Here is a 24,840-nt window from a genome sequence, read left to right as displayed (position 1 = left end):
TAAGCCAGAGTCCATGAGATCGAATCCCGATCACGGCACACATAGTACTCTTTCTGTGGTCTGGTGGTTTTAGCATTTGTAAGATGCAAGCCAAAATATCCTTGAAAGATGTACGCCTTTGAGTTAAGTTAATTAGATCTCTTCAAAGAAACAAGAAGTTTCACTGAGATCCTATATGGGTGTGTTCGTTATCTAAAAAAAAATCTCCGCTTCAGTAGAAAGGCACGTTAGCCAATTTCACCACGATGAATGTGATGAAATCGGCCAACGCGAGCAATCGAGCTCTGCCGATCAACTGCTGAACCTTCTATCGAAACACCATGTATATCCCGCATGTGATCTTTCCCACTATTGATCTCTCTTGTTTCTCTAACACCACCCATGTGCTCGCTCGGCTAAAATCCCGAGTCCGATGATGTTGGACGATTTCATCGCGTTCACCGTGGTAAAATTGGCTAACGCGCCGTTGTGCTGAAGCGGAAATTGCAGGTTCGAATCCTGCCGGTTGTATTTTTTTCGAAAAATTCATGTTATTTACGGCTTATGTTCTTTCGTTCTTTGATACCTCATGTTTTTCTCTTTCCCAGCAAACATTTTTGTAATTATATTTCTCAACAAACTTTGCTATACGCTTCATATACATTATAAAATCATCTTATATAAATCGGAAAAACAGCATTTACGTACTAAAGTGGAGGCAATATACATACATATTTTTAACTTCTGGCTTATGCGATAAGTGTTGTAAAAATTGAACGATATACAACACCTTTTACCGTACATCCTGACAGTATGCGAGAGAGCGCAAGTTTTGCTCTCAATGCATGCAAACCGTTGCCAGCGACAATATTTGCTGCTTCTCTCATTGGACAGTTTAACAAAATGGGTCCTCTGATTTTTAGAAATCTGGTTGCACTGCTAATCGCAGAGAGAAGAACAAGGTTGTTTTCTCACTTGAATGCCGCACGCGGGAGACAAATTTGCAAACATGGCGCAATTTTGTCATATACGAGTCGGTAGACTTTAACTAACCATTTTTACGATCATTTACTTGGTTTGGTAGGAATAACGATTCGCATTAACATTGTTAACGAGTTGAGCTGACATTTCTAATACGATGTTATGTTTGCTGGGTTCTTTCCATCACCTACGAAAATGTGATTTTCGGGTACAAAGATGTACCAAGCGATTTCATAACGTCAGTATTGATTTCAACATGTAATCATAAACATAATCTAAGGTTTGAAAATATCATATTCAAATAAAACCAGTTTTTCACGCTTATCCCAAACAAAATGTCTCAAATTTTCATACAGCTTCAAATCATGCATTTTACACTAGGGTGGCAGCCAAGTGGGTCATGTCGAATTTCGAAAACCGACCATATACATTATGTAGATTGGCTAAAAAAAAAACTAACCTGTGAAGAATTTCAGCTCAATTGAACATGAGGGGTAACTCAAAGAACTCAAAGTTTCGGTTTTTGACCCTAAATACCATCAAAGGGAGTTTCGGCCCCAATTTTTTTTTGAAGATAACACCAGATCTCGACGTTTTATACATTTTTAAGTCATTTGAATCTTAGTTTTGATCACTAAGATTTTGATTTGCCAGTTTTTCTTTTGGTCCCTTCTAGGTTGTTTTTTTTTCATTTTTTAGTCCAAGTTTTGAACTCTTAATTTGATTGATATTTTGCTGTAAACCATAGTTAACTATTCATATCCTCGATTGTATACAACCGTGGATATATTGAACAACATTCTGTTTTTTTTTTAATTATTTCCAGATACGAGGAAGAGCTGGATGAATCGTATACAACTGTAGTGCTGTTTCAAATCATAACTTCTATCTTAGAAATTTCAACATCTTTGTTCATACTTTACATGACAGGACATATCACTGCTCTATTCCTTGCAATAAGTGCTGTTTGGCAGTTGCTCGAATTTTGCTTACTGGGTGTCGTTTTGACTATAAAGGTTTGACATCACTGTTTCACTAAATCAGTTGAATCCTATCATAAACTTTTTTTTTCTCTCAAGAACGAAGAGATTGAACGGGCCCTGTACGATATCAAATGGTACGAACTGTCGTCGAAACATCAACGGATGCTAGGGTTCGTTTTGCACAACGCTCAAAATGCCGTTCAAATTACGGTCGGTGGACTAGCATTGTTGAACTTGGAAACATTCATTGAGGTAAGAACTAATCACTTTGAAAACAAACCTTTTTTAAATCATTTCTTTCTAATAGGTCATGAAAACAATTTATTCCTATTGTGCCATGTTGATTCAATTCTTAGGGCATCCGCAGCAATCGCGAGCAAAGTGAAAATGCTCGCGAATTTAATCACTTCTATACCGCACCGGGGGTTAGTATCAAGGTGAGCAAAATAGGGCCGTTGCCGTCGGGACCGACAAAATCACCAAATTTGCTCACTAGAAAGGGGCGCGAGCAAACATGCACTGAAAAAATTCTACCGTTTTAAGCAGAATTAAACAAACGAAGTTGTTTACTCGATTCTGAATCAATGCGAAGTGGCCAGCAATATGGCTCGTTATGACGGAAGCGAACCACTGTATGTATGTCAAAACACGAGCCGAGGGCTTCAACGGAGTTGTTAAAAATCGCATCTTGGGCAGAAACTTTTTTTTATTGCACAAAAACTAATTCCATGCAATATTTCCGAAAAGCCCTTCAAGTCCGACGATTGCTTCCTGAAGATTTAATGGAGTAATAATAATCGAGACCAGTGCGCTGTGCAGGATATTTGTATCCAACCGGTAAATATGGGTGGCATTCCAGTACTGTTTTTCCCCGTTTTTCGGAGCAGCAACTATTTCAGTCAGCACGTTGGATAGAAAAAAGTTGAAGATTTTTTAGAAAAGTATGATTTTAATAGAAATATAATAAATAAATAAAGTTGAATTTTAGTTGAACTGTTTAGTTTGTTGAATTTTGTTTTTCGGGTCCATGTGTTAGGAAATATAAGTGCCCGGCGTTTTGAAAACAAAATCGAGCTTAATTCGAAAATACATTCTTATCTGAACTTATTCTATTCAATCAAGTCGTCCTACAATTCAATAAGTTTTTAATCACAATCCAGCAAACGGGTGACACGGAATTGGAAACACCGTAAGGGAAATTCAACGCTTTGCCGAAAGGATCAAAGTTGAATCGGTCGCCGAAAACAACCACCACCGGTTGAAAGCGGTGTCCTATAGATATGATAACGAGGTCAAGCGAAGCAAACATCCTGCTAACTGCTAAGAAGTTCTTGCTGCATCCGTCATCGGACCCGATTGCTGGTCGTCTAAGGTGCTTGGCCTTAAGTCAATTGCTGCTGCTGTACGGCATGTTCAACCAGGATGTAGACTTTGACGTCACGTTACGGATAGCAGCTTTTAAGACCAACATTAATCGAAATTTTAGCAAAAAAAAACTGACGACTCCGAAAATTTACTCGGTCCGTATTAATTTAAGATTAAGATTTTCTTCAAAAGTTTTCCCAGTGCAATGCTGAATTTGAAAATATAATTATGCTACCGCCCGGTGCGCGAAAGAGTGTGTATCCTAAAACCGGTCCGCTGAAATGAGCAAAACCGGGCCGCGTATACTCACTTATTGGTGCGTTTGCTCTTAAAATAGGAAAAACATCCAGCGAGATGTTTATCACCATCCGGTTTAGAGTGTTGGTTAGACACTATTGGAAGTTTGATAGCTTGTGCCTATTTCATGCGAATATAAAAACGTTTTTTTTTGCAGCATATAATGAATTTATGTAAGCTAAAATTTTTAGCGTTATTTTTTATGGACGCTCCCTGAAAACCCCTGGCTGAAAAATCTCTGTTTAGAATTTAAATGAATTTATTCAAAACTCCTGGCTGAGAATCTCTACATCACCCTTGTTTATCTTCACCCAAAGGCCAAAATTTAACTTTTACTCCAGTCATGAGTTCTCGATATCACAATGCGTAATTGGTAGGGAAACATGCTCTATTATGCGCCACCTAAGCGAATCGCTGATTTGTTTATTCCACATACAATTTGTGTTAAAAACGAGTGTATTCGTCGAAGAAAAGTGTTTTCTACAAATGCCTATGATTTTTTTCTTTCTCAAATTCCTTTAGTTGCTTCAAAACTAGATTCAGCCCAAAAAATGTACTTTTCTTTTTTTTTTTTAATTTTGATTAGTCCATTTTGATTTTCTATCCAGTCAAAGTGGCTGTAAGTATTGGTTTGTTTTCGGTCTTCAGCTGCTTTCGGGTGTGTTCGGCTGCTAGGCGCGTATTGAATATATAGCGGCGCGCCTTTGCAACATAGTTTTCAGCGAGCGTTTTTCGCGTCGTCGAGACGATGGCCAGAAAGAAGAGGAAGGCAGGAACGAGCCCTGCGAAAACTGACCCAATTTCGATGGATAATACCAAGAAGACGAAACGTGGCCCATCGGACGGCGCGCTAGTAATTGCGCATAGAAAAGCACACGCTGAGACGTACGCTGAGACAGCCTCAAATGCCAGCGACGTAAGTGACTTCGGTGGTTTCATGGAAAACGTCAACAACGCCGGGCCATTGGTGAACATGAATCTGCCCCCATAGGTAGTCAAAAACGTACCACTGCAAAAGCTTATTAGCGACCTTGCCTCGATAGGAATATCCGCCGAATATGAGCTGCGGGGCAAAGGCATCATTTTTGAAAAATTCTAAAATGGAATTTTTCACTCACGATATTCCTGGTGACAAACCGTTTAAAGTTGTTATCCGCGGCCTATCAAATTTTGACATTAAGCTAATTGGTCAGGAATTGAAGGACCGATACAAGCTGGTGCCTTCGGCAATCTTCAGGATCAAAAGGAAGGACGAACAAGTGAAGCAGTACTCAAACAGCCTTTTTCTGGTTCATTTTCCGAAGGCACGGTCACATTGAATGCCCTCAAAGCAGTCCGAACCATCCTAGCCGTCCGAATCCGCTGGGAGAAGTACAGAGGCGGTCGTAGAGACGTCACCCAATGCCAGAGGTTTCTTCACTTTGGTCATGGCACCCGAAACTGTTTCCTGTTGTCACGTTGCAGTCACTGTGCCATGTCACACATTTCGTCGGAGTGTACCGTGGAAGACGACAGCGATTCGACAGTTAAGTGTGCCAACTGCTATAAGCGCCAGGGCAACGACCGGAGTTGTCCAAAACGAGAAACATACAAACAGATCCGAAAAAAGGCATCAACATCCCGCATAATCAAATATCATATATCGAATCGACAATATCATTCAGTACTGATTACTATAATAGTGACTATTCGTTTTATCGTCCTTAAATAATCTATTTTTTCACAAAATTTCGATTCTTGGTGCGTCACCGCTGGAAATGATAATATAACTTTTGCTGGACGATACAGTTTGTGATCTAAAACGAATTCGTGCGGAATCAGTTTGTGTCTTTACTGGGATTGCATCATTCGCATCATTCGAAAACAAAAGTAAAAAATGGCTGACTCCACATCGGTGAGAATTGTGATCGCGTTAGTTTTCTGGCTGGAAAATTATATAAAGCCAAGAATTAGACCACAAAGTGCAGAATTTTCTTAACGGGAAACGATGACGCTGATTCTGGTGGTGAGTGTTTTATTATTCATTGCATTTCAGCTCAAATTGAGCTCAATCAAAACTAATTCTATTCAGGAAGTGGCGAAAGACGGTGCAGGTAGGAGCACAAACAGCGGAAAGGCGACAGTAAAAATTCACCCGGATCTTCAGCCTCCTTTTTAGAAGAAAGAGAACATCGCTTACCCCTCATCAGTTGGAATCATGAAAGCTGAAATACGCTTAGGCCGATTGAAAATCTTGGAGAGTAACAGCACTGCAGAAGTAACGTGGAACAATCGTCCCCACATCGAGCTGAAATTCCAAACCTTCCAGTGAGCATTTCCCCAATTACAACATGTACCGTTCTTACCAGATACGACGTTGCAGGAGCAGTTCATCTTACAAAGAACCTGGTGCTGCATGCTGTCTCCTGGTTTCACCCTTAGCGGATGTTGTGAACACCAAAAAAATCGGTATTCGAACACCCAAAAAAGGTAAACATTATTTTTATTCTTTTATATGAAATTGTGAATCGGTATTCTAATCAAATTCGAAATGAAATTTTCAATCTTTAACGTGAATATCAAATCTAAATTTTTAAATGAAATACGAAATTTAATTCGGAAATCGGAGAATCGATTATGAATCATTTATATTCAATTGAATCGCAGATTGAAATTAGAAAAAAATGTAAAAGCACTTCAATACCGGAATCTAGAGTTTTTCGTTAATCTTTGTCGATGATTTTTTAGATCGTGTGCTTAAGGCTCTATCTTCGAAGAAAGGAAACTAGGACCAGCCACCAGCATAATGTTCATCGTGAGCGTGGTAAGCGATCTTTTTTAATCTCTAAAAGCCCATATATAAGGTTCATCGAAGTAATTAATCTTATTAATTTTTAATGTATTTCTGTTTAATTCAATTCTTCCTTAACTGACTGATGGAAATAGTCTTTGAATTACACAAATGATGGAATCACCATTAAAAGCCGTAGAATATTTAAAATTAGTTTTGATTTGAACAAAAACAATTATGTGAATTTTCCTTGACCAAAATAACTCATAAGGTTCATTAGTAGTAATGAGGACGAATCTAATTGGTACAAAATACCATGGCAATAAGTTTATTCTAACTAATAGTTTTTATCAATTATGTTTCACAACTGTTTTTAAACGCACGATGCTCATAGTGACACAATGTTCATGTAAAAATTATAGATATTTTAGTTGAAATACCGATAATAAATATTTTATTCATGCTTTTCTTTCTTCCAGATTCCGAACGCACGGATTCAGAAAATTTATGCTGTTTTCACACCTTCCAGAGCGATTGACAAAAAAATACATCCAGCAATAAATTAAGGATAAAAGTGTCTGGAGAGAAAAAGCCCCAAATAAGGATAAGAAGAGATGCAAGTGCCAATTTCAACAATTAAGCTAGATAAGCATATATAAAAAAATTCTCCATTTCTTAAACACGTAGTAAAAATTCCTTTTTTAATACTTTTTGGACTGATTTTAAACTTGCTTGAATTGAAATTGTTTAATCGAGCACTCCTTAAACTTTGAGGCGCGTTTTTTTCTTAACTCTTGGGCACTTTTACTGATTTATACAAAATCAATAAGAACTTTGTATGTAAGAATAATCTAAATTTAAGGACAGGGGAAATTAAAAGAAGAAATGCAAAAATGTAAAAATTGTAAGAGTGAACAAAAACTTTCAATAAAAAAATATCACACGAATCGGAAACAGAAATACGTATTTTTATTTCAATTATTTTAACTGAAATAATTTTATCAAAACTTCACCATACGTTGTATCGTTCTTTTTTCATACGAAAATCATTGAGGGAAGATTCCACGTATGATACAACTCGCTCAGAGTGAGTAGAAAAAAGCAAAAAAATTGAATGGTTACTCTACTTAACGACCCGTTCACTGTATCGTAAAGTGCGTCCAAACGATTCCATTTCATGGAAAAATGTTAAGCCTTATCATGCATTAATAATCCAAAACTATAGAAGTAATCTTTTGGGTGTCGTGGGAAGAAGCTAATGGGAATAGTCACTGTATAATACTGATTTATGCGGGATCACATCAACCAAGGCAAAGCCAAACCAAGCCCTTGCGCTTTACTAACATGGATTTTCCGCCATTTCAATCGAAGCCGTTCCCCCAGCCACGGTTGCAACCTTCAATCAACCCAACATCGACCGGCACCTCCGCTGGTCCAAGTTCGCCATCTCCCCCTGGTTGTCGCCCAAGAATCCGACAAGTTCTCTCCGGAGGAACTGTTGAACATCTTCGAACATATGACTGTCGCCCTACGCCGGTGTCGCAACAAGCCTGAGCAAATTCAGGCATTAGGAACGATCACTTTTCAGTATGGACCCTAAACCCATCACCGTATTGACCTGGAACGCTTGCTCTGCAAGGGCAAAATCCATCGAGCTTGCTGATTTCCTCGGCAAGCACAACATCATCGTGGGTCTGCTTCTCGAGACCCACCTAAGACCCGGTGACAGTTTCTGGTTGCCGGACCACACCATCGTAAGGCTAGATCGCACCAGCTCTAGGGGTGGCGGCGTAGCAATCGTCATACGTAAAAACATCAAATACAGGATCTTGAAAAATATTCGGACCACCATTATCTAAAACAATCAGCAAAGAAGTAGAAACTGCGACCGGAAGCATCAGGTTCATCGCAGTGTACTGTCCTCGTCAGTGCTTCACTATTTAGCAATGGGTTGGCACCACAACTAACAAGATATCTAGTTGCCATTTCACGCTCTAGCTGCCGTCTTGTTATCGGTGGCGATCTCAACGCCCGCCACCAACCCTGGCGGAATTATTGCCGAAACCAAAATGGACGACTGCTTTTTGACCACTCACAACATGGGCTATACACGGTCGAATTTCCGGAGCCGGTAACCCTTCGACCCTGGATCTATTCTTGACGAACACCACGATCTCCAAACCGGTAGTGTACAATGAACTCAGCTCCGACCACTACCCTGTGGTGGCAGAAGTTGGCTCCGTTGCTGTTCGACAACCACCCCAACTCCGGAAGGACTACCACCTGGTCGACTGGACCCGATTCGCACGAATGGTTGACGGAAACATCGAAGAGGACCCGCCACTCGTTGACCATGAGGACATCAACCGGGCTCTAGAAGGTCTTAATCAAGCAATCGCCGTGGCCAATGAGGCGTGCATTGATTCCCACACCCAGCTTCTTATCAGACTTCGCAATGTTCGAAGACGGGAGACCGACAGAGGACCGGAAATCTAAATCTTAAATTCGAAGTGGCTGATCTCAATAAGGAATTGGATCCAGAATGGTCTCACTTCGAAACGAAAATTTCGGACGTGTCATTCAAAATTTGGACATACGTTCCAGACCATTCTGGACGGTAGCCAAAGTTCTGAAAACACACCCTAAACCAGTTCCTCCACTCAAAGTTGGAGAAGATTTGCTTATTTCCCCTGTTGAAAAGGAATATGCGATTGGAAACCACATTACTTCATCGCATTTACCTGGCTCGAATATAGTCAGTCCATTTACAAGTCAGATTGCGCATTGCGTCCACACCCTTGCTGACTCCCCTTGTGCAGTACCCCGGGAAGACAGAATATCTGCCCAACAAGTGAGCTCAGCGCTGAGGGCTACGAAGAACATGAAGGCCCCCGGGTTTGACGGAGTTTTTAACTTAATCTTGAAGAAGCTTAAAAATAAAGCCTACCTGCTATTGAGCTCAATCTTAAACAAGTGTTTAGAATTACACTATTATCCAAGTATCTGGAAGGAAGCCAAGATCGTTCCGATTCTCAAACCCGGAAAAGATCCTAGCCTGCCCTCAAGCTACCGACCCATAAGTCTCCTCTCAGCGCTGGGCAAACTGTTCGAGAAACTCATTCTCAATCGTCTGCTCCGGTTTATTGTAAATCACAACATTTTATTGCCTGAACAGTTTGGCTTTAGACACGGCCATTCCACCACACACCAACTTGTAAGAGTGATGAACACTATCCAAAAATAAACAGGGTTGTCCACAGCATTGGCTTTGCTGGACGTTGAGAAAGCTTTTGACAACGTAATGGCACGAAGGGCTCTTGTACAAACTCTGTACCTTAAAATTCCCACTACACCTTATCAAAATTATCCTTAGCTATCTCCAACATAGGTCGTTGAAGGTTTCATTCAATTCTCCATCAAGAACGTTCTCTATCCCAGCAGGTGTTCCTCAGGGCAGCCTGTTAGGCCCTCTGCTTTATAGCCTATACACTTCTGACATCCCTCCTCTCGGAGATGCCTGCGAGTTCTTCTGTTTGCGGATGACACTGCAATTGCCGTCAAAGGAAGGAAGCCACATGAAATCACTAGTAAACTTCAACGATGTTTTGACGCCTGTACAAACTACGCAAACAATTGGAAAATAAAGATCAACTCCTCTAAAACACAAACCATACTGTTCCTGCACAGGCAATCCCCTAAATTAGTTCCTCCTCCTTCTTGCGTTGTGACTATGGAAGGCACAAGGGTTGAGTAATAACATATCTTGGGTTGTTGATTGACCAAAAGTTATTATTTCGCTCTCATATTGAGAGGACACTGGTGCTCTCCGTGCTCCGTTTTGACCAGATGTTTGTATCTGTTGATCAAACGTAGATCTTGCCTCTGTAAAGATGACAAACTGGCTGTCTACAAACAAATAATAGCACCCGCGAACAAGTTACAGAGGGAGGACACAGAACAGGCTTCTACGGATGATCCTAGATCGTCCTTTCAATATCAGGATATCTAACCTACACCAAGAGGCGGACATTCCAAAAATTGATATCAAGATATCTGACATTAGATCCCAATTTGTAGATAAATGCCAAACTTCCCAACATGCTTTGATAAGCAACTTGTATATGGTAGATTCATTGTAGATAGTAGGGTTAGTTAGTCATAAGTTGTAAATAGTAGATCTTGGTAGGAATCTTTCAAATTTAAACCAAACTAATACCACCTAGGTGGTTCCTACAAACAAATTGTTAAATATACAGTCAATCGCAAAATTGATCGTACACCCATTATTAATTCTTAAATTTTCGGGGTTTAACAGTAAATAAGTAAAAACAACTTTAATCCATAAAAAAAATATAAAAATTATTTACATTTTCACGTCATATTTGAAAAAACAACCAAAAAAACACCATTTCAGACGTAGCAAAATTGATCGTACAGTGCTACTTTTTCTTAAAATTTCATTAAAAATCAATTCATAGAAACTAACAAATATAAAAAAAAAACAGCTGAATAAGTATTTAGTATGACCGCCTTTGGCATCTAGCACTGTTTGAAAGCGTCGTGGCATCGATTCAACGAGGTTTTTGTTCACACTAGATGAAAGGCTCTCCCAGATCGCCTTAATCGCCGTTCACAGTTCTGCCTTGTTCCTAGAATTTTTATTTTTCAGATGATTCTTGTTCTCCCACCAGAGGTGTTTTATCGGGTTCAGATCAGGAGACTGCGGAGGCGTTTTGAGTTGTTTAGGGGTATTATACAGCAACCACTTCCGTACGACAAAAGCGGTATGTTTGAGGTCATTATCTTGTTGGAAGTAGTATTCACGAAGTAGACCCAATTTTATCCACGAAAGGCTGCAGGTTACGCTTGAGGATGTTCAAATAACCCATCTTGTCCATTGTTGATTCAATGAATTCCATGGTTCCAGGTAAAGAGGCCGACATTGAACCCCACAACATCTGATTGCCGTCACCGTGTTTTACAGTTGGGACCAAATTCGTGGACTGGAGCTTCATTCCAGGTTTTCTCCACACCATTTAATGTCTATCCGATCCGAAAAGGTTTATTTTTGTTTCGTCGGTAAATAGAACATTGTTCCAGAACTCTTTAGGCTTATTAACATAAGCCTTAGCGAATTCCAGTAGTTTTTTTTTCATATTTACCGTTGAGATAAAGTGCTTCTTACGGGCTACACGACTTCTAAATCCGCTCCTGTACGTTACCCTCCGGACAGTATCTGCGCTGAAAGGTCTTTCGACGGTCCCAGCGACTCCAGTGGTCAATTTCGGAATACTTGTTTTAGGTTTCCTTTTCAAAGTTCGCACAATTACCCGTTCAACTGTAGGAGTCAAGATGCGTGTTCGTCCTCTTCCAGCGATATTTTTCCCGGTTCCTTCATATTTCCACTTTTTGATGATGTACTGCACTGCAGAGTGACGTTTCTCGATAGATTCTGCTATTTCCCGCAATGGCCTTCCGCGACAACACATACTTATTATCAACGATCGCGTCGCAATGTCCGTTTCCTTGTGCTTGTTTGCTATTTAGATTACAACTCTTCGAAATTCAACAAAAAAAAACAAAAACAAACACTGCCCAAGAAGCTGCTAAAAAAGCTGCATGAAACACTAACAAAAAAACTTCGCTTATCCACATTGGTCTTGTTTACACATAAAAAATGTCAGGTTAAATGAAAGGTGTACGATCAATTTTGCTTATCTCTCATTTGGGGTTTTTTAATAACTTCTCGATTTATAAAATAAGCAAAACATGTTTTTCAAAATCGTCGCAATCAGGTCAATAGCTAAATTTGTAAACAATTAATGTGCGTCAAAATCATAAATGTTGAACCATTTTTTCACACCAAATAAATGAAAAGAGTTGGTAAACCATGTGTGTACGATCATTTTTGCGATTGACTGTAAATGATTAGTCACTTGAAATAATCACAGTAATAGCAAAAATCAAAGCTGAAAAGACGAAAAATTCTGTGTCACTTGAATCGAATTTAAATATGTATAGACGGCCGGTAATACCGGCCAGCTAAAACAAATGTTTTAAACTCGGTAGCCCTAATTTTGTTTTGATTAAATTTTTTGACAGGCGTACTTAGCATACTAGAACTGTTGTTGATTTCATCACCAGATTCTAGGTAAAAAAATCGTTGAAATTTATCGATAAAGGCGGTGTGAAGGAACGGATTTCTTTGGATCTGGAGGTTCGAGTAGACTGCTGGAATCCGGAGACATTGGGACTTAAGGTAGTCAGAACCATTTTTGTTTCTCGGACGACCCAGTTGCTTTCTGGTATTGGCTCTGCGGGACAACCATTCAGTGGGACAACCATTCTGCGGGACTACGACACTGATGGACGGCAGTTCAGCGGGTTAATGTTTCTGTGGGTCCATAAGCCTGTGGGTCAACGGGTCTGCGGCACTCTCTTGGGACATTAATCAAAAATTGGGTAGGTACTTGCTGTGGTCTTCTGTCGAGCACGGGGCTTTCGGTGACCATCAAGGTTTACTTATCAGGATCAGAGATCGCTCCGTTAGGTCCAGGTTGATTGGTCGGGATAACTTTACGCTGTAGCAGGAGATATCGACTCCTAGCGAAAGCTTTTCCACCCTGGTCACGGTACCAATGATTGAACAGACCATTTTTGGAGGGAATAAATGCGTCTTAACTGGGGTACGATTCACAAGGAAGAGAAATTTTATTTTTTTTCTGGATTTAAAATTTCAACTGTTCCCGCTTATTCATACATGATTTAAGAATAGAGCGAACTGACATCATTAAAGCGGTGCTCAGATGAACACTACACTCAGGCAAATTCTTATTATAATTTTCATAAGATGCATCTTATGAACCGCTTTTTAGAGTGTAAAATAATGTTTCATAAGAGTCTTATGAAATTCTTTCAATTTTCATACGATGTTCTTATGAAAAATAGAAGAAATGGCATTGTGAAAAGATAATGAACACATTCATTCATTGCATCAGTTTTTTTTCATCATCACAGTACGAAACAATCGCCAGTTCATAGTTATTATAGTTTTCCTTAAATGTTAAATGTTATTTTTATCTCCGGAATGGTAAGTTTGATTGATTGGTGTGGACGTTTAATATATTAGTAAACTAATATACATTTATTGTTTACTTTTCAGCAAGCTGATCGGCAAAAAAACGAAAGGACGAAGATTAAGATGCGGCAAAAAAAAAAACTTTGATGGTCCTGCTGATGCGCTGCTGATGGTGACCATCAATGATTTAATTTTAAACAAATTTGGCAACAAATAAAGTAAAGTAATGCTTTCAGCATGAAATATCTAGAGTTTTTCTTATTAGAAAGTGATTCACTGTTTCCATAAGAATCTCTTATGAAAAGCAACAATCTCTTATTGAAGTAGGCATTCATCTTCAGAATTCATTCGCGTCATAAGACAATCTTATGAATTTCATAAATTTTTCTTATGGCGCCACTTCATAAGAGAATCTTATGGCATACATAATAGTATTTTTCTGAGTGTATACTTTAAGTCGCATTCCAGTAATATCAAGGTGACCAATAAATTTCAGTTCGAACAAAGGCTATTGGGAAACATTTTCTAAATTCATGTCCATAGAAGGCTATTTTATGTCCAATTCCCTTTGGAACCTTTGTTCAGCAAATTTCGGACTGTGAAGACACGCGTTTAAGTTATGGGTTATTTTCTCTAAAAACAACAATTGATTCGGATTTCATACGGGGTCAGCATGTTTCTTTATACAGTAGTATAAAAAAGTGCTCAACAAACAACAACAAAATCAGTAATAGTGAATTCTTTGTCAACTGTAGTACGGTAGTACAAACTTAACTTTCTAAACTCCGAATTTCTCCGGTTGCAGACGTAGGATTATGTGTAGCAGTGTTAAAATCTTAGACATACCAAGCAACGTTGTTTAAACTCACTCTGGTGCATAGAGCACTCCACAGACCTCCACATCATTTGACTTGGTTACTTTATAAATTGTATCAGCATGGCGTAATAGGAGTAAATTTTTTTCATAACCTGAAATATCAGTGAGAAAGTAAGAGACTTCTGATTCAAATTCGCGACGCCTACCTCTACGAATGTCTCCAAGTTCAGCCATGCTAATCCACCAATCGAAATTTCCACGGCATTCTGAGCTTTGTGTAAAATCAAACCAAGCATCCGCTGATGTTTCGTTGACAGCTGGTACCATTTGAGATCGTATAGAGCACGAACGATTTCTTCATTCTGTAAGGACAAATTGTGTATGTAAGTGATTTATTTATTCAATCCTATGGTTCCACATCTTACTTTTACAGTCAATGTAACCCCGAGCAAACAAAACTCAAGCAACTGCCAAATTGCACCGAGTACCAGAAAAAAAGCATTGATATGGCCGGTCATATGGAATATGAACAGACCTGTAGAAATCTCTACGATTGAAGTGACAATTTGAAACAGGATAACTGTTCCGTATGACCTCTCAAGTTCTTCTGCATATCTGCACGGTATTTAAAAACAAGAAACAAATTACTTTTAATCTATTTTTGTGTGGATAATTTGGGGAAAAATATTTACAGCATGACTTCCTCATACATTGAACATATTCCAAGAATTTTTCTATGCAATATTCCTTCATCGCTGTGCTTGCCGTCCAGAATGACGTCTAGGGATTTCAACTGATTTTTGAAAACATCAGCAACTCCAACCACGTTAAGTATGAGCAACATATTGGAAACATCGGCAGCTATTAGTCCGACGATACCAACATAAAGTGTACTAATGTGATAAATACAGGTGATCACAAAACCGTGGAGAGTTTCAGGGTCACAACCAGGGATCAGCATCGCAAACATCAACACGTATTTACCATCTTTTAAGTAGAAGTATAGCGGTAAACAACAAAATCCACCTGCAGCTAGATAGTAAATTAGACGAAAAAGTTCAAACACCATTTTGATAAGACCAGCACAAAAAACCAAGGATCTGTTATTGGCCCGGTTGTTCACGTTTCGTCCATATAAAATAGCCAATTTGTGAACCGTATTTCGAATAAAGGAAATGTTGGAAAATCCATGATGCATTTTTGCCGACCCTTGAACAGCTATTGCTCCAATGGGTACAAGTTCCATAAGGAAAAGCCACGAACCCCATTTGAAGTGAATGGTGTACACCGTGCTCAGCCAATACGCCACGAATGTTGAAAGCAGTACCAATGTACGCCAGCTGTAACGATAATTTGGGTCCAGAATATCGGCCCCAACACTTTTACAAAAGCGACGCAATGCAGAGACCACATCGTTGAAGACGTCGATTCCCTGACGGTTGTCCAAGGCACGTTCGTCGAAGAGCCAAACCACTTGGCGAATTCGTTCCTGCACATCCTTCATGGCCGTAGTTTTCTAGAATTCTGCTAAAGAATAGTTGCGTATCGTGTTTATCTAGAAAGATAGTGAATATTTGATGGATCATGTAAATTGCCGTTGCATATTTTTTGCCGTTTGTTGATTCAATTGAAAACATATCAAATTATGAATTTTAGAGGTGAATATATAACTAAGAATGCAAAAAGGAACGACAGGCTGTTCTTCTTCCCAAACATCCATGGAACAGGCTCTTGAAAGCGAAATTTTCCTTTCTGTGTACAGGCTTACTGATATTCGCTTCGTTTACTTCAAAATTTCCAATCACCACAGTAACGGCGCTGTTTAGCATTTACCTACTCGCGAACGAATCAAAACATGCAACAGAAAAGCGCCGTCCTAGTGAACTATGTACAATGATTTTTCGTTCTGTTAGTGTTGCCTAGCATTGCTGGTTGATTTTCTTCTCCCGATTCTCAGTCATTCGTTACTCCAGCAACCATGCGCTTCGCAACTGAATCCATTGCATTCTAACAACTCAAAATGCAATACAGAAAACTTTAGCCACCGGAAAATCCTTCGACTTATACGTATACGTGTACCCTTTACGAGTGCTTCAACGGGTACAATCTATCCTCTAACCACCCGAATTATCCTCGAACGTCACCCTAAAAGTTAAAAACTGCACCCAAAATTCAGCCTCTGTGCCAATCGCGTGTAATAAATTACATAGCAGTGGTTACACATAGTACATGGAAAATAACAGATAGGCCATTGCGCTTAACCTCACTCGAAATCTCCGTGTATGCTACAGCATGCTTTCATACCAACAAAAATAGTTATGAAAATTTGGCAGTTTAATATGGAATAGCAATCAAAATTATTAATTTCTACGTCGAAAGCCATTCAATTCTTTTGAAACGGGCTTCAGATTAAAGATTGATTCTTCAGGCTTATCGCAAACTATTTTTTGCATTGGATTTCCGGATCTGAACCAAAAATAAACATTCAAAAGTAATTTTCATCGTCGTCCCTCTTTTTTTTATAGAAAGCAATGTAATATTTTCTTCTGTCTGTGTTAAACATTTGATAAATGATCTAAAATACTTCGTATTTCTGTGATGAAAAGTCAATTTGTTTGAATTTTTATTCCAATCACAAAAGAAAAAGGCAAAAATATCACCAAATTTTAATTTTAAATCGAGAAAAAACCCATTGCATATTTCATTTAGCGGTGTTGAAAAGCCAAATATTGTTCGTTGTATTAAAATGCATCAGTGCATATTTTTCTCATAATTTTAATGCATGTCAATTTTATGAAAAATGTGATTTTTTGAAAAATTCCATACATTAGCCGGTTATTTCCATAACTATTTTTCGGGGCCTCTTACCAATACGCTGAAAGAGAGCGGAATGGCCTACCTTGTATATTAGACTGAGTCGATTTGGGGTCATTTTTGAATTTCCCTGGGGTCTTAAATCTGTCGTTTTGGTCCAAAACTCATCCATGATTTTTTGCAGAATTTTTAAGTAACGTTTACATGAGTAAATTTGAACTTTTAGGCTTGTATGGGAAAATTGAATATTTTGTACTGAAAAATCAACATCATTTTTGTTTCTTCTGTGAAACCGAGCCTGCAAATGGGATTTATGCCAATTTATAAATTTCTTACAGGAAATTTTCCGCTGAACAACTTTGTCGAATATCATTTAGACAAAAAAGTTATTAGCTGCTTAACAGGTGTACTCGCTAACTTTCAGCTACTCAGTTCAGAGTGACGTTTACTCAGTTGTCGCCGAAACCGCACCTACTCAGTTCTGACTAAACGGCCTTTACTCAGAACTGACTAACAGCCCTTTTTGCGACATCTGAGTAGGGGTTACTCAGAATGCGCGAATCCTTCCGGAGCGGATTTAGGCCGTTTCTTTTACGTAGGAATAGTCAAACCCAGTGGAATTAATGATAATGTAGATTAAAATAAAAAAAACAGTAAAAATTTTTGGAATATACTTTTATATTTTCCAGAAATCTTAAACTAAATTTTCACAGTTGTTGCTTTCTCATTGTGATTTTCCTCGCTGCTGCTGGTGCACATCCGAGAATGATTCCTATACCCACAGATGAGGGTATTTTCCATTATCATGCCCTACAATAAAATCAAAATTATCTGATTGTTCATAAATTTTTATTATAAGTTGATATTTACCATTAGAAATTGGGTTTTCCGATGTTTATTGCAAACAAAAACGACAATTGTTGGAGGGCCTTGAAGAAACTGATCAACATTTACTCAGTTGTCGCCTTCAAGCACTCGAATTTGCTGAGTGCCAATTTTCGTGTCGTCTGAGTAGCCGCTACTCGGAAAACTGAGTCGTTTTAGATCAAGCGACGGATGTCTCATATAAAAGGCGATGTCTGAGTAAAATGAAGCCGGGCTCTGAGTATTTCAAATTTAGCGAGTATGTCTTTTAGGATTGATAAACCATGAATTCAATTGACACCACTGCTTGTGCCCCACCGAAGTACTCGCTAACTTTCAGCTACTCAGTTCAGAGTGGCGGTTACTCAGTTGTCGCCAAAACCGCACCTACTCAGTTCTGACTAAACGGCATTTACTCAGAACTGACTAACAGCCCTTTTCGCGACAACTGAGTCATGGTTACTCAGAATGCGCGAATAATTCTGAAGCGGTTTTTGGCCGCTTTTTTCATGCTATATGTTGACATTTGTGTGTGCCTGTTTTTGACAGTCTGTAATTTTACATGACATTAACGCGTTCAGTGTTTCAAAATATTCATTGAATATTAATTCAATGTCCTATAACATTCCATGTCGTGTAATTTTAAGAAATTTTTATCTCAGTGCTGTTAAGAATTCTGTGTGACCAGAAAAAAGTTGTAAAATTACATCACATCCCAAGTAACCATTAAGCCGTAAAAAATGGCACTTAATCGGCCCTATAGTCGGCTATAGAAAATACCTTACAGAGCCTAATAGTCGTGTGTTGTACTCAAGGGCCATTCAAATGCCACTTTTGGCCTGCAAATCGGCCGATATAAAGCCTGCCCCCACTTTTTGAACCACGCCCATGAGAAGATGTCAAAAAAAATGACAGGTCCAAAAATTGAAAAAAAAAATATTGTCTCGCTTTTTTTTGTCCTTTTCCTCCAGAAGGAATTTTTGTTTTCTATCTTTCTTAAACCCCTTATTTTCACGCTATTGAGATGATAGTGGAATTGAACTTAGAACCCTCAGAACCTTTTGGACCACTAAGAATTTACGAGCATTTGACGGCGCCTTTCACCCATGACCTATCGACTTATTGCTTCAATGTTGGAAAATGAGGCATTCTTAAAAGAAAAACTTTGTTGTAGTTCAAAGTGAGAGAAAGACATTGAAATGATGAAACTTGTAAAATTTCAATCAACACTTTATTTATTGGTCTAGTAAAACAGAATTCAGGCAAAATATAGAAATTTTGTTCTTCAGCGATTAAATTTTTAAACCTTCGGTATACACTCTATCGACATTTCACTGCTTGTAGAACTGCATCCGGATGACTCCTCGACGAACCACCAGCAAGCTGAAATAAAGGCTCCTCCATCCTCTCGCCGAGTTCGATTTCTAGGACCAATTTTGATTGTTTTTTGAATCCACACAATCGTAGCATTTACCTCCCCTACCGGCTGCCGATAAAACACACAGGGTTTTGAAATTTCATTGATTGATCCAGCTGATACACCGGAGTCCGCTGCTCCTGTATCACCTGCGCCTCGCTATCCGGAAACTTTCTTCCGAAGAAAATCTAGCGACACTCAAATATACAATTAAAATTTCAATCCGATCCCGAAATCTTATGTTTGTTTATCAAATTGTTCTTTTACTCCTCATTTTCTTTTTGTTTTTTTTTTCATCGCTTTCAACTTGACATTTTGAAAGCCGCAAGAAGGCTTTGACATTTCCTTAGCATATCAACAGGGCTTCAAAGCCATAAAGCAGCAGAAGAAACTTATATACGGCTAATTTCACTGCTTTATTCTCACAATGCTAACTAGCATTTAAGAACATACTTTACGGCTATTAGACACTCAAGTGCTGCTATATATCCATATTTCGGCTTATAAAAGTGCTTAATGGTTTGTTGGGATATGATGTACACACAAAAAAAACCTGAGTTTTACATTTGATGTAAAATATAATTTCATTTAAAATTCGGTCAGATGTATTGTATATTATAACGCAGCCCTGAAAAAAACCATGCGTTTCCTCATTCGGGTCAATTTGTTGTAATTTTACATGACTTTTGCTTGAAACGACGTTTGGAATCAGAAACGTTGCTGTCGCGCACAGGGTGTTTCTTATTGTTTGACAATTTTAATAAATTTGAAAAAGTGAAATCCTTTTAACTTTTTTCACCAAAACCAAATTATGTTTAATTGCTTATTGTAAAAAACATTTTAAAAATGGTATATTACTCGATAGAATTTTGTAGACTTTATTGGAGAAGTGATATTTTGTTCTAAGCAACAGTTCACCTCTTGTCTTTGATTCATAATATTTTTAAAAAAATTGGAATAACTCTAACCCATAACATTGATACGAAATCTAACCATTGAAAATGAATACAAAGAAGTAGTCAAACTTTTGGTTTAAATAAATATTGCACAAAAAAGTCAACCATATCTCAATTTGATGTTACAAAAGATTCAGCAAAATAAAGCTTTTTTTTCTTTATTCTTCGATTTAAGTTTAAACTTGTGAATTCAAGAAAATCAGGTCCTTGGATTTAAATACAAGTGAATCGTTTTGAATTGTTTAATATTTATACAACAAATTACAAGCTTCATTACCCCTTCCTCACATTCCACCATTTTGCAAAGGACATTTCATTGTACAAGTAACAAATAACAAGTATTATTAATAAAAAAGAAATCTAGATAAACTAAGTGCTACCTATATTGAAAAGTAATGAAAAATTGTTTTCAAAATCATCCATCCGAAAAGTATTAACGAAACTAAAAGAAAATTTAGATACACCCTGTAGCAAGATCGTTTCACAAACAAACACCGAACGGCTGACCGAGAAGGAGCAAGTTCGATTTGATGCGCCAAGAAAATGCCATTTAAAATCTGGAGCTCGTGGATTTCGGTTAGGTAAACCATTATGAACATCTTTTTAATCATTTTCATGCTTTGTTACAAGGCTGATGACTAGAAGTTGATAAAATAATAATTCAAAAACTAAAAAGGAATAATGAGCAGGAACGGTTTCATTGTTATGGTCATGTAAATTTACAATGTCATTTTTCTCGTTTCGGGAATTTACATTACGTCATAAGTCATGTAAATTTAGTAGAAATAACTTGTTCCATTTATTTGCAGGTTATAACATGTAATTATTTAATACTGTGTAAATAAAAAAAACATCACATATGACGGAACTTTCAGTGCGAGTTGAATATTACACGCCTGTAAACATCTACAGGCGTGTGGAATTTGAAAGACATGTAAAATATCAAAGACGTGTAATATTCAATTCGCACTGAAAATTCCATCATATGTGATGCTTCTTTTTATTTACATCATATGTGATGCTTCTTTTTATTTACATCATATGTGATGTAAATTTCCATCAAATAATCGCGTTCCGTGTCAAGTAATATTTATGCCATTACACTCAGAGGAAATCTTATTATAAATTTCATAAGACACATCTTATGAACCACTTTTTTGCGTCCAAACTAATTTTTCATAAGAGTCTTATGAAATTCTTTCAATTTTCATACGATGTTCTTATGAAAAATAGAAGAAACGACATTGTGAAAAAATGATGAACACATTCATGACCGTAGGAACGGGGGGGGGGGGTTTTGGGGGTTAAACCCCCCCCCATGAGGGTCCAAAAAAGCAAGCGAGGTATTCAAATTTACACTTAAAATTTTAAATTCATAATCCAATTATGATAATAGAGCAAAATTATTCAAGAGTAACAATCTAGACTCAAAGCTAATGCCAAAACCTCAAAAACCCATCCCAAGTTCAAAATTCTGCTACAGATTTTCAAAATTTTCTCACTTGTTCATGGAATAAGGTTGCCAGATTTTTTTCACCACGTATCCGGGCCGAACAAATCCGAGCTGTTTTTTATAAAAACCTTTCAAAATCCGGGTATATGATTTAAAAATTATCGACCAAAATCCGGGCAATTCTGGTCAAAATCTGTGAATTACTCATCAAGAACCAAGAAAGAAAACCTTTCATGATTCTTGTTTTTAAACTTGCTTTAAAAATTTTGAGCGCCTAAATAAAAATAAATTTACAACATAATTTTTTTTAAGTTTAATTCAAGAATGAGATTGTGAATAAATCCGAGCAAAATCTGGACTTTTCCAATGAAATCCGGGCAACAGGGTCGAACCGGAATTTTCCAAAATTTTATATTAAATATCCGGGCCAACCCGGTTAAAACTGGGCAATCTGCAACCTTGTCATAGAAATTCAGGTCTGAATATTAAATTTTAAATTAAACCCATTTTGGAGGTTCTGGTTCCATATTCCCATAACCAAAATTGTATTTCTACATATTTTCGTATTTCTGATTTTGTATCAAGTCTAGGATTCTTGATTTTCATTTCGAATGATCATAAGAAATAAGGAATGAGAAGCATTTTGGCATTTCATATCAAATTTGAATCATGTTTTTCGAAAATCATATGCATTTCCAATATTTTGATAACAGTTTTCCGAATATGAAAAAAAAGAATTTTGTTTTATAGGTATTCAAATTCGAAGTTCTTAAACACTATTCTTACACAAAATTTAAACATTTAAAGCTTTTAAGTGGTGATCAGAAATTAAAAACACAGATTCAGGTTGAAATTCACATTTTAATTCAGATTTACAAAACAGATTTAAAAATAAATAATTGAAATAATAAATTAAGAGTAAACCAGCACTACAGTGTTCAAATAAAAGATTCATGAGTGAGGGCTTGGCTCATAAAATTCTGATTTGATAATAAGTTTCAGAAATCATATTTTTTGTACATTTCAAAAATAGTTTTGAAATTCGGAAACAGATTCAAAACTCAATTTTTGAATTCAGGTTCAAAATTCAGGTTTAAAATTCAGTAAAAGATTTTGCTTGTGAATAAGTTTTTCTATCAACATTAAATTGTTAAGAAAGAACATGAACTTAAATATTTGCTTTTCCATTCAATTTCCAGATTCCAATTTTTTGAAACATTGGGTTGTACACATAATTCAGCTGAAAACTTAAAAAATAAACTTTTGTTTAATGCAAAATATCCTAAATTATATTTAAAAAAAAACATCTTCAGGATTTTCATTATGGAATTGATTCTTCATGAACATTTATTTTAAAGAAAAGAAAGATACTGTAAAAGAAACATGTACCCGATCTTCACCTCAAAAATCTGCACAAAATTCTATATTTTCTCGGTGTATTGCAAAACCTAATCAATATAATAGTTTTTTTAAGCCAAATTTCACATTAAAATCATAAATTTAGTTCAAGTTTAAATCAAGCAAATTTGATCCGAAAATGTTTTATCGCTTACTGTTTATTTTATTTTTTTAAATTTTTTTTCATCAAAGGTTAGAATCTTGGAACTTGCTTAAGAGTTTTAAAGATTGGGCTTGTTTGATTTTAGTATGGAATAAGCTTTTTCAAGAAATTGAAGGCCCTAAGAAGAACTAATTTTTTGCTCAATTCAAATTACTTTAATCTACCAGACTCTTGAACAAATTCATAAATTTTAACCATCAATGAAAGCAAATTCCATGTTTTGTTTCTAAAGGTTTCATTATAAAAAATTGGCTCACCTTTAGCCTAAGGAGCACTTTTCTAAAGTTATGATTTAATTCGAAAACTATAAATGAGTACTTAAAAATGAATAATCATATAGTTTCAAAAATATGTTGATTTAAGTTGTTTTGTTCGTGCATTGTTGGGCAAAACATCATAGGTAAAAATCGAACACCAAAACCCCCCCCATGAGTCGGTTCTTCCTACGGCCCTGAACACATTCATTCATAGCATCAGTTTTTTTCATCATCTAACAGTACGAAGCAATCGCCAGTTCATATACAGAAAAAAAATCTGAATCCTTAACAACACTGAAATTGAAAACCTGTATCATTACATGACATGGAATGCGATTTATTGATGTAAATTTACAAATTAAAAAAAGTTGAATCCTTAACGGCACTGAATTCGTATGACACAAATATTACTTGACACGGAACGCGATTATTTGATGTAAATTTACATCATATATGATGTAAATTTACATCATATATGATGTAAATAAAAAGAAGCATCACTTACGACGGAATTTTCAGTGCGAATTAAATATTACACGTCTTTAATATTTTTCATGTCTTTAAATTTTACACGTCTTTTGAAGTTTACAGACGTGGAATATTCAACTCGCACTGAAAATCCCATCATACACACTACGAAAAAAATCTGTAAAATTACATCATATGTGATGTAAATAAAAAGAAGCATCATATATGACGGAATTTTCAGTGCGATTTGAACATTACACGTCATTTAAAATAGAAAAGCTGTAATATTAAACTCGCATGTAAAATTCCATAATTTATGACGCTTTATTTTGGTTACATCATATGTGATGTAATTTTCAATTTTTTCGTAAGGCTTTTGATTCCAATAAGAAATCAAGAAAGAATTTTATTTTTCTGTTTTTATTGGCATTTGTAAACATAATAACACTCAAGCTCAAAGATAATTGCACAATTGAACCACTTATTTTCTCAATACTTGACTAACATTCGCAAATATGTAGGTTTCCATGCCAGTAGATGCACCCGACCGATAAACTCCCTTGTCCTTTAATGTAGCAGCGGTTCTGCATGACAATCCAGGGCTTTTTTCTTATGCTCCTTGGTCATTTTCGGATTTACGATTGGACATCACGACGGATGGCACAAAAATCTGTCGATGAGATAAATTGAAATTACTACCGAGCATAATTTTAACAAAACCTTCTCACCATTATTTTCCTTTTTCGCAGCTTGTTCATCGATATGAATTATATTTTTATA

At 37.0% G+C, this 24,840-nt stretch overlaps 1 protein-coding gene across 1 annotated transcript in view; it reads right to left on the bottom strand.

Moving 5' to 3' along the window:
* Positions 1 to 15,774, bottom strand: part of LOC129741401 (putative odorant receptor 83c) — a 30,780-nt gene extending 15,006 nt beyond the window's left edge. Inside the window, exon 1 of the mRNA XM_055733125.1 lies at positions 15,534 to 15,774. Within this exon, the coding sequence (XP_055589100.1) occupies positions 15,534 to 15,774 (241 nt within the window). The remainder of the gene's footprint in view (positions 1 to 15,533) is intronic.
* Positions 15,775 to 24,840: the final 9,066 nt, after the last annotated feature.

This window comes from Uranotaenia lowii, chromosome 2 (assembly GCF_029784155.1).
Source record: "Uranotaenia lowii strain MFRU-FL chromosome 2, ASM2978415v1, whole genome shotgun sequence".
NCBI lineage: Eukaryota > Metazoa > Arthropoda > Insecta > Diptera > Culicidae > Uranotaenia > Uranotaenia lowii.
This window is presented reverse-complemented; position numbering and strand designations above follow the sequence as displayed.